At 37.6% G+C, this 10,555-nt stretch overlaps 1 protein-coding gene across 1 annotated transcript; it reads right to left on the minus strand.

The window, feature by feature from the left end:
- Positions 1-529: 529 nt before the first annotated feature.
- Positions 530-1,138, minus strand: LOC135197136 (interaptin-like). Its single transcript, XM_064224109.1, has one exon. The coding sequence runs from the start codon at positions 1,136-1,138 to the stop codon at positions 530-532; it is 609 nt and encodes a 202-aa protein (XP_064080179.1).
- Positions 1,139-10,555: the final 9,417 nt, after the last annotated feature.

A 10,555-nucleotide genomic window follows, 5' to 3' on the forward strand; every position in this document is an offset into this window, starting at 1 on the left:
CATCGTTTCCATTCTGGAGACGATTCATTTCTTCCTCAAGAAGGACAATCTTTATCTCTTTTTCCTTGTTTTCATTCTCGAGATGTTTTACTTCTTCCCTGAGAGCGCTTGCTGGTCTTCATTCTCTCTTCAATTTCTTAATGTCCTTCTTAGCTCGAAGGTAGACATTTGTCCTTCATCGCCTTCAACAAACGAGAACACTTGCTCTTGAGAGCCTCAATCTCTTTCTTATGTCCCTCTTCCAGATCTCGGACATTCTTGTCTTGGAGGCGATCCAGCTCCTTCTCAAGGAGATTGATTTTCCTTTCCTTTTCATCGTTTCCTATTTGGAGACGATTCATATTTTCCTTAGGGTCGTCAATCTTCCTCTCCTTTTCATCGTTTCCATTCTGGAGACGATTCATTTCTTCCTTAAGGTCGTTAATTTTCCTCTTCTTTTCATCGTTTCCTATTTGGAGACGATCTTTTCTTCCTTAAGGTTCAATCATAAATTCCTTCTCCATTTCATCGTTTCCATTCTGGAGACGATTCATTTCTTCTCAAGAAGAACAATCTTTATCTCTCTTTCCTTGCTTCCATTCTCGAGATGTTTTACTTCTTCCCTGAGAACGCTTTGCTGGTCTTCCATTTCTCTCTTCATTTTCTTAATGTCCTTCTTAGCTTCTCTAAGGTAGACATTTTTGTCTTTCATTGCCTTCAACAAACGAGAACACTTGCTCTCGAGAGCCTCAATCTCTTTCTTCTGTCCCTCTTCCAGATCTCGGACATTCTTGTCTTGGAGGCGATTCAGTTCCTTCTCAAGGAGATCGATCTTCCTCTCCTTTTCATCGTTTCCTATTTGGAGACGATTCATTTCTTCCTTAAGGTCATCAGTCTTTCTCTCCTTTTCATCGCTTCCAATTTGGAGACGATTCATTTCTTCCTTAAGCTCGTCAATTTTCCTTTCCTTTTCATCGTTTCCATTCTGGAGACGATTCATTTCTTCCTCAAGAAGGACAATCTTTATCTCTTTTTCCTTGTTTTCATGCTCGAGATGTTTTACTTCTTCCCTGAGAGCGCTTTGCTGGTCTTCTATTTCTCTCTTCAATTTCTTAATGTCCTTCTTAGCTTCTCTAAGGTAGACATTTTTGTCCTTCATCGCCTTCAACAAACGAGAACACTTGCTCTCGAGAGCCTCATCTTTCTTTTTTGTCCTCTCCAATCTCGGACATTCTTGTTTGGAGCGATTTTCCGTTCCTTCTCAAGGAGATCGATCTTCATCTCCCTTTCCTTGTTGCAGTCTTGGAGACGACTCAGTTCTTCCATGAGACCGCTTTGCCGGTCTTCCATGTCTCTCTTTACTTGCTGATTGTCGTCAGCCAAGATCTGCGCCTCCCTCTTCATACCACGAATTGTCTCTTCATATTGCTCGTGTTCCTGTTCTTGCTGCCTCCTTAATTCGATGTTCTCCTGGGCGAGTTTTGCCGTCTCCTTTTTCAGACCAAGAACCAACTCGTAGAGGTCATTTCTCCCGCTGTCCTGCAGAAGGGACGCCTGGATGGGAAATCGGTGTCCTCTGGAGCGGTTATGATCTGTTGCCATGATATCCAAAAAATCTTTGTCATCGTCTGTCTGCATTGTTCCCGATTAGATGGGGTTCCTTGTCTTGCTTTAGCGTCCTTCTTAGCCTGTTTGAGGTATTATTCTTATCTTGCATCGCCGTCATCAAACGAGAACACTTGTTTTCGAGCGCCTGAATCTCTTTACGATGTCCTTCTCAGATTCGAAGTTTCTCGTCGTAGAATTCTCTCAGGGTCTGCAATTGATCCTTTGGTCAGCGGAGGAAGTCGTGGTCGTCGAGTTAGTACCATCGGTGAAAATTTATTTAACCTTTCTCCTCCTCCTCCTCCTCCTACTACAGTGTTTCCACTAGTAAACTCTGTTCCTGAGAACAGAGCCAACAATTTATAAAGAATATCAACGCTGGGAATCAATCTTCGGGCCCAGCATCCAAAGTTGTAAAATCGTAACAAAACCATAAACTCTGTTCGTAAAAAACAGAGACCAACAAATTATAAACAATACACATGCTGGGAATCAATCGTCCGGTCCAGCATCCCAAACCAATATCATCAATGAACAGATTTAAAACTTTAAATGTTTGTGACTGCATGATTATGTCGAGTCAAGACACCTGCCGCTTCCCATAGTTTTAGAATCTGCCACCAGCTCCGGTTCGTCTTCGGTGGCTTCGGATTCTTCGGAGCCTTTCGCGGGGATTCCCGAGCTTTTCTTTCTTCACGGAGTCCCACTGCTTAGGAAAGCCGGAGCCAAGGCCAATTGGCCGGAGCTGGCTTCACGGGTCCTTCTCGAAGAAGTAGTCACCGAGAGAATCATTTTGCTCACACAGAGAAGGAGAAAATCAGATAAAACATCGAAATTTCACGTGAATTTTCAGATCCTAACGCCACTGGGGGTGGGGAAGGGGGACGAAAAGTGCCACCGTACACATATGCGGTTATTCGCGCCGATCATAGAAATGGAGAAAATAACACGCGTACGATACATTCAAAAGAGATTGTCCAAAACAGAAATATGAGCACAGGTTCTTCATTTGTTAAAAATGGCCGTAACATAACTTGACGATTACTTACACTGAATAAGGGATGATTTTTCATCAAATAACATACCGCAAACCGTATTCATATAAGTAATTATGAGTACACATTCACATACTTACAATGTATTTATTATTTATAAATATATGAATATATTAATAGATATATATATATTCATTATATATATAATATATATATATATATATATATATATATATATATATAATATATATATATATATATACTATATATATATATATATATATATATATATATATATATTATATAATATTATATATAATTTATATATTCATATATAGAATATGTAAAATAGATCTCTATATATATGAATATATATATATCCTATATATATATATATATATATATATTCAAATTCAAATTCAAAATTCAAATGCTTTATTTCGGACATAAAAAGGCCATAGAAAATACATACATAATATATATATATATAATATATATATATATATATATATATATATATATATATATATATATATATATATATCCATTTGTATATATAATATATATATATATAAGATATATTATCCATATATATATACATACATGTATATTCATAGATATATATCTGTCTATCATAAATAAACATATTAATGTATCTACATACATACATATGTAATGATAGCTATAAGAAACAATAGTAGATAGGGTAGCATAAAAACAGAGATAGAGGGAGAATAATCAAAGTACAGTCGAAAATAATGAGGAAAGAAAAAGAGAGAATAAACAGAGTATGTACGGTAAAAATAACGAGAAAGAGGAAGAGAGAGAGAAGAGAGAATTGAGCTTTGGTGTGTGAGTCAGAATTTGTTCAACAAAACCTTAGTCTCAGGAAGTTGAACCATAACACCATCGCAATTAAAATCTTAAGACCGTCATAAAATCTTTGACTATGACCTCGCACCAAACTTACTCAGCTTCTATTGAAAATGCAGCTCCACCTCCAGGAGGAGGTGTTAACATGTTAAATTACTGACTCCGCCAGGAGGAGGAGGAAGGTTAACATGTTCCAGCCCACCTAAAAGGGGATGGGGACAAGATCAGGAAAGACCGCTCCACGAATCAAGAATCCAATTGGGCGGAGAACCAGATCCACACCGCCTAAGGAGGTGGTGCCGAATTCGACCGAGTGTGGCTGAATTTGAGAACGACAGAAGACAGAGAGGACCGGCACCCGTTGTTCAGAAAAGAAGTAGAAATATTGCCAGGGTGCAAAAATAGATTTATAAGCTTTGTAGTTGTAACTCTAATTCTTTGCATAGTAAAGTAAGAAACATCCGTTCGCCTCATTCAAACTCTCCTGAGAGATTAAGCCGATTAAGATTACTAATCCAGAAACTAACATAAGAAGAAGCATAAAGTTAAACATAGAACCAGACTGCAGAACGAATTATCAAGAAGCAAGAAAAAAACAGGTAAGCGAACATAACTAGTACACTCTACCTTAAAAGGGCACAACACATACATACAGACATATATATATACATATATATATATATATATATATATATATATATATATATATATATATATATATGTGTGTGTGTGTGTGTGTGTGTGTATGTATGCATATGTGTGACTCATGATTACGTATATATGAATACGCTCTGCATCGTGTTATTTGATGAAGTATCAATCTTATTCAATGTAAGTAAAACGTCAAATTATATTATGGTCATTCTGAAATATATATAATATATATAGATATATATAATATATTTATATATATATTATATATATATATATATAAGTAGTAGGGGGGATGATCAGACTTATCATATTTAACTTCCCATGGAGACAGAGAGTCCAAGTGACAACCTAAGAATGCTGATAACTCTTTTTTTTGGGTGGTATGATGTTAAAGTTCCTTACCTAAGCATATCAGTGCCATGAGGCTATTGTTCAAGGTGCCTTTGAAAACTGGCTGCGACCAGTTACTGAAGGGTGTGAATTCATGTGTACGTGTACGAGCTATGTCCGTGCATAACGGAAGGTAACTAGGCAGAACAGAGGAGACAGCTGCCTTGGGGAGAAAGAGCCTGGATGGCTCTACAATGTGTTTTTGTGAAAGTGTGTGATTTTCCAAGCTGTAATGGGTAAGTATCAATATGCTTTAGCCAAAGATATGGCTTACACTATTTTTGACATTTTGTAAAGATGTTCTATTTCATTTAATCTTTTGACTTTGTCTTTACAATTGTGTGTGCTCACTAGTGTGTTCTCCTGTCTTTTAAACAGGCGGATCTAGTGGAGGGGACTAAGTGTCCTAGTGAGGGGACTGTATTTTGGAGAAGAGATAATTGGTGTTTGTTATTAATTACGATTAAGACCATTAAAAATACCAGGGGGTTATCTCGCGTTTATTGATCTGTGAGTTACCATTCCATTATTATTATCCTGTAAGAACCTGAGTTATCTAATTAGTACTTTACTTTGAATAAATGTATATTTTTGTAGCTCCGACTCTGATTTGGTGACCTTAGATAATGGAGTGGAGGTTGCGAGAGAGAGAGAGAGAGAGAGGAAGGCTATTGGCCAGTGATCTCCTTGAGAGAGAAGAGAGAGAGAGAGAGAGGACGAGAGAGAGGAGAGAGAGATGAGAGAGAGTGATCCAGTGTTACCAGTTCCCTTTCCGCTAAGGCTAAAACGCATACCAAACATGAGAAATACGGCGGCGATGCTCCCGTGTTTATATATATATATATATATATATATATATATATATATATATATATTATATATATATATATATATATATTTATATATAATATATAGACTTAATCACATGCACCATGTGTGGAACAGAAATAGATTTCTTACTCACAACACCACACACACACACACACATATAGATATATATATATATATATATATATATATATATATATATATATATATATATATATATATATATATATACATACTACACTTATATCTCTGACTCACATCAGGATTGAAACCGTTGAAAGACCTGGGTTTGATCCCGACTGTGAGCCAAAAAACCACACACACACACACACACACACACATCATATATATATAATAAATGACGTACAGATCATTCAATGTTAACACGTTTTCCGTTGAGCATATAATCCAAGTGTGCAGTATTTTGCATAATTTTGTAAGGGCACGAGATGATTATAGGTACGAAGATATGCTACGTATTTCAGCACCACTGATAAACCTATCAGAAGGAAATGTACCAACGAGGAAGCATGTCACTCGGCAAGAGATCAAACTTTGCACCTCTGGCTTCATTCAATGATGGTTAAGTTGAACCTGCAGGATAAAACTGATATAATGTGAAAAGTATAACTTTGAGTTTCGTATAAGTGCAGATAACTTAACTACGATTTTTCCTTTGTTTTTATCAGACTGCAGATATTTCAAGTAGTTCCTCCACACTTTTCCTTTATCATTCTTGTCATAATCATCTGATCTCACTCCCGCATAGCTGGACGTTTCACCTTCATCAAAGAAACAAAACGTCGGTTTTAAAGCACCTACTATGAGATCCAGGGTCTCTGTAACACGGGTTTTTGGACTTTGCTCCTTGTCAAAGCATCGGATGTAGCTGAAAGTTGACATATGTATATTTTACAACCACACAAAATTTTGTCAGCATTATCAATAACCTAAACCCAATAGTTTTAATTTTTATAGAGTAAAAATGATCTAGCCGACGCCATGGCCAATGATTACGAACCAAGAGTCGAAAAACATTCATTGCGTAAGCAAGGTAAACAAACACCTTTTGACGAAATGTTGCCCCACCCATCCTCCAGACAAAAACTCCATCGGCTCTGAAACCCAAAGACTTTATGAATGGCGGAACGATACATAGATGTGGGTGGGGTATCAGTGCTAGCGTAGTAATACTACTGTAGCAGTAGTGCCGCAACAGTATAGCAGTAGTATACATGAATTAAACGTTTAGGCCAACTGCCGGGATCCTTGAGGATCATTAGCACTTCTTAAACAACCACTCGATAAAATTAGTTTTATAGCCAGAAGTTAAATTTAATAATCTAACAATGCCCATTCAGTGGCGTGGTTGGTTTGGTGTTTGCTTCTCACCTCAGTGGTCGCGGGTTCGATTCCCAGCCATTCCATTGAGGAGTGAGAGATGTGTATTTCTGGTGATAGAAGTTCTCTCTCGATGTGGTTCGGAAGTCACGTAAAGCCGTTGGTCCCGTTGCTGAATAACCACTGGTTCCATGCAACGTAAAAACACCATACAAACAAACCAACAATGCCCATGATAGCCTTCAGTGTTATCCTGAATTATAACGAGGCGAACGTGGGTGGAGCCTCATGAAGTCATCATTCTGACGATAATTATTGGTGAAGGTTTAAAGCCAAAATACGGTACCGGCTATTTTTTTTCAGTAAATAGGTAGATAGCCAATTGCTTGCATTTTTATATAGCAGTTATCAAATCAAGCTTGTCTACTATGTTTTTTATAATTACCAACTATTCCCTACAATCTTGTCAATCTGATTGTGACCTATAAGTAGATTGTAATAATTTCTTAGAAAAAAACTTATTTTGGGAGTTAAGACTAATATAGAAGCGGTATTTTGTATTTATTAACATATTTTGTTGTTTGTTCATTATGACAATTAATTCAGTGGTGACAATTATCAGTTGAGAGGTTCCAGAGTTCATATAAGGTGTACTGCTTGCTTGGTATTTAAATTTGTATTGTCATTGTTGCCAGAGGTTAGCCATTCGTTACGTATAGCTAATCATCTATCGAGAAAGAGGGAAGAAATGCTGTCATAAGTTACGTAACGAGTGCGTTCGAAACCTTTTCTCTGAGTAAGTTGGGCCGTCTTCAGAAAAAGTCACTTTTACATTATAAGTACCAAATTTATTCAACCTACGTAATGCAGAATAGAGTCAAAATTTATGTGTAGATATAATATGTATTCTGAATAAGCGTTATATTTATGAAATGCATAGATAAAAAGTTATTTCGAAAAAACCGTGTTACAGAGGCCCTGAATCTCATAGTAGGTGATGTTAGAGATGTGTATTTCGACGTGGCTCGGAAGTCGCGTAAAGCCGTTAAGGCCGTCCGTCCACACGATCGGGCCTGATCGGCGGACTTCCCCTCTAACGGGCACACTTGACGGGCAAACCGTCAAATTGCCCGATGGGTCTTGTAGCAAAATCACCATGGTGGTGCCCGATGGCTTGAGCTTCGACCCTGGCAGACGTACGTTAACCATATACATTTCTTTTACTGAGCCATTCTTTGCACCATTTCTTTCTTCTTTTCATCACACATAAAAGCAATTATCATGCTCCACTATCTTCTTCATTGCGGGTAGGCACCATGTTATCGTACCGCACTGAACACATTACTGGCATCGTCGGGCACGCCTACCTCTCCTTCGCCTCACCCGTGTGGACAACATTCACGGATAAGTCCGCCAGAATTTGCCCGTCAACCCCGGAGCACGCCGATCAGGCCGGTCGTGTGGACAGGCCTTTAGTCCCATTGCTGAATAACCACTGTTTCCATGCAACGTAAAAACACCATACAAACTAGCTAGGTAATGTCATTAAATTTTTACCCCTATTACTGTCGGCCATTATGATGTTTACAGGTTCATCACTTGACCTCATAGAAGACTTGTTTCTTTTGAACATTGTCTAGTACTTGTAACTGCATGCGTGCAAATCAGAGTAGATCTCTGGTAAGGCCTCGTTCACACGGTCGAGCTTTGCTCGATGTGACGTCAGAAGCGCAGTACTACATAGTCCCCGCTTCTGACGTCACACCAAAAATTTTGTCAAGGAAAGAATGAGTGTGGACGGGCTGTTTAAAATTAAATTAACGTGGTCAAAGATTTTATATACTTATCTATTGAGCTGTAGAAAATGGAATAAATAAACAAACTATTCGAGAAACGTACGCTCTTTTATTTAAATCTTAATGACAATTTCATAATTTGCGAAAGAATATCTTGACAAAAAAAATTTTTTTTTTTAAACTTCGGGTCAGCATTGCAATACCCGGATGGAGGGAGAGCGCCTTCGGCTGAAGGTCATAAACTAGTCGGTTCCCAACTTTGAAGCGACCCAAAGGGCTGTAGTATTCTCAGCTGACAACTGATCGGCAGAGAAGGGAAAAGTTTGACTTACTTCCCTTATGCTTTCCCAGACGTCTTCCAGTTTTCTATGTCGCCAATGAAAGGTGTATTCCAAACTGTCAAAGAAAACTGATATGTACAGAAAATCCAAGGAAGGCGTGGTAAGGTTACTCATGCGGCAAAACCCTAGCTAATGTTCAACTCTTTATGGCAGGAGACAGGTAGTTTGTAACTTAGGCAAATGCTTGGGGTTTTCTCGGCTGGGGGGGGGACGTTAGTGAAAAAAACCGTAGACTATTATTAACGGACAAAAAATTTCTCCTCTAAGTACGTATAATGACCAAAACCACATTCTGATATTCCACTTTCCGTTTTCAAAACCGTAAAGGGTTCTCTTTCGTCTTCTTAGTACTAGAAAATGGGTCTTTCTACATGAATTAGACCTCATAGAGAACAGAGAAATAAGAAGCAAAGTAGGTAACAAAGCTACATGCTTTTCGATGTATTATGAGCTATCGGAGATTGACTTTGTACCTGACAGAACTCTTGTCCTAAAGAGCTGTTGAGGATAACATAGCTGTAAATATTGAGAATGTTTTATCATTTCTTCAGGTAACTAAACAGACGTTATCTTTTCGGTAATGATTTGACTAGTACCCCTCGATTACGTTTTAGAGGAGTCCCCTTCAACTAAAACTTTTTATAACGAAATGATAAACTTTCACTGAACATTTTCTACATTAGAGTTTCGTTCATTCAAATACCTTTGCCTGACTAACTTTACCCAAATATATTTTATGATGCAATGCATTAAATTATAACTTGTAAGCTCCAATCTCCACTATTAGAATGTCCTTTTTAACCAGAGAAATCACTAATTCCAGTTAGACAAAGCTCTTAAAATGGGCATTATTAAAGCAACATATATTAAATGATTGACTTTACTGTATTCTTACAGCACCTATTGCTGATTACTCTCAATCTTATCAGAATATTTTTGATATTGTATATTTGCTTGATTTCGATCGTTTCTGCTTATTGAAATTTGAGTTGCATTTTAGATGTCAATTAATTTTTTAACATTGTCCTGTTAAAACCACATGCACCAAAATATTTACAAGAGTAAACTTTTCACGAGTAATTTTCAGTTCTTTTAAATCGAAACTTAAACGTTACAGGCTTAATTTTGTACTATTTGAGCCAAAACAGCATTGAATACCAGTATTTTTTTACAACATTTGAAATGTGGAATGGATTAATTTATATTCGTAGATGTCTTTCTGAACAAGAGAATTATAGGAATTTAGGTAAACTTAACTAAAAACTTAAATTTTATTCCAAATTACAAGTTATCCTTCAGTCTTTGTTAGAACAAAAAGCAATTAATTATATCAAGACATAAAGTCTCCACAAAAGCAGACCAGTGACCCAAATCCCTTCGGTGGAACAAAGGCACCTCAAAGCACCCCGCCATTCCCCAAAAAAACCACATCGTCTTATAGGACCGGACACCATTCAATGTAAGTGATTGAGTCTGGTAAATGGTCAGAGACGTGCAAAGCTACTATCCTCCTGCCCATGTTCTTCATCCCCCAGCAGGACAGCAGGTCGGACTAACGTCAACCTTCACCGTGCATGTGGACCAACAGGCCAATTTAGCTTTGTGTGAGAGCGGCTTGCAAAAATCCATCCCATAGCCAGGTAATTTTGAATTAATGTCCAGCACCTAATTGGAACATTCCTTCGGGTGTTTTGAAAGTAGGATGCCTTCTCAAATTGGCTAACTTTCAGTTTTTACAAGTCTTTCAAAGTTA

Source organism: Macrobrachium nipponense, chromosome 23 (assembly GCF_015104395.2).
Source record: "Macrobrachium nipponense isolate FS-2020 chromosome 23, ASM1510439v2, whole genome shotgun sequence".
NCBI lineage: Eukaryota > Metazoa > Arthropoda > Malacostraca > Decapoda > Palaemonidae > Macrobrachium > Macrobrachium nipponense.

Coding starts and splice junctions, on each gene's coding strand:
- LOC135197136 (XM_064224109.1), bottom strand. CDS start 1,138: ATGAAGGACAAAAATGTCTACCTTAGAGAAGCTAAGAAGGACATTAAG.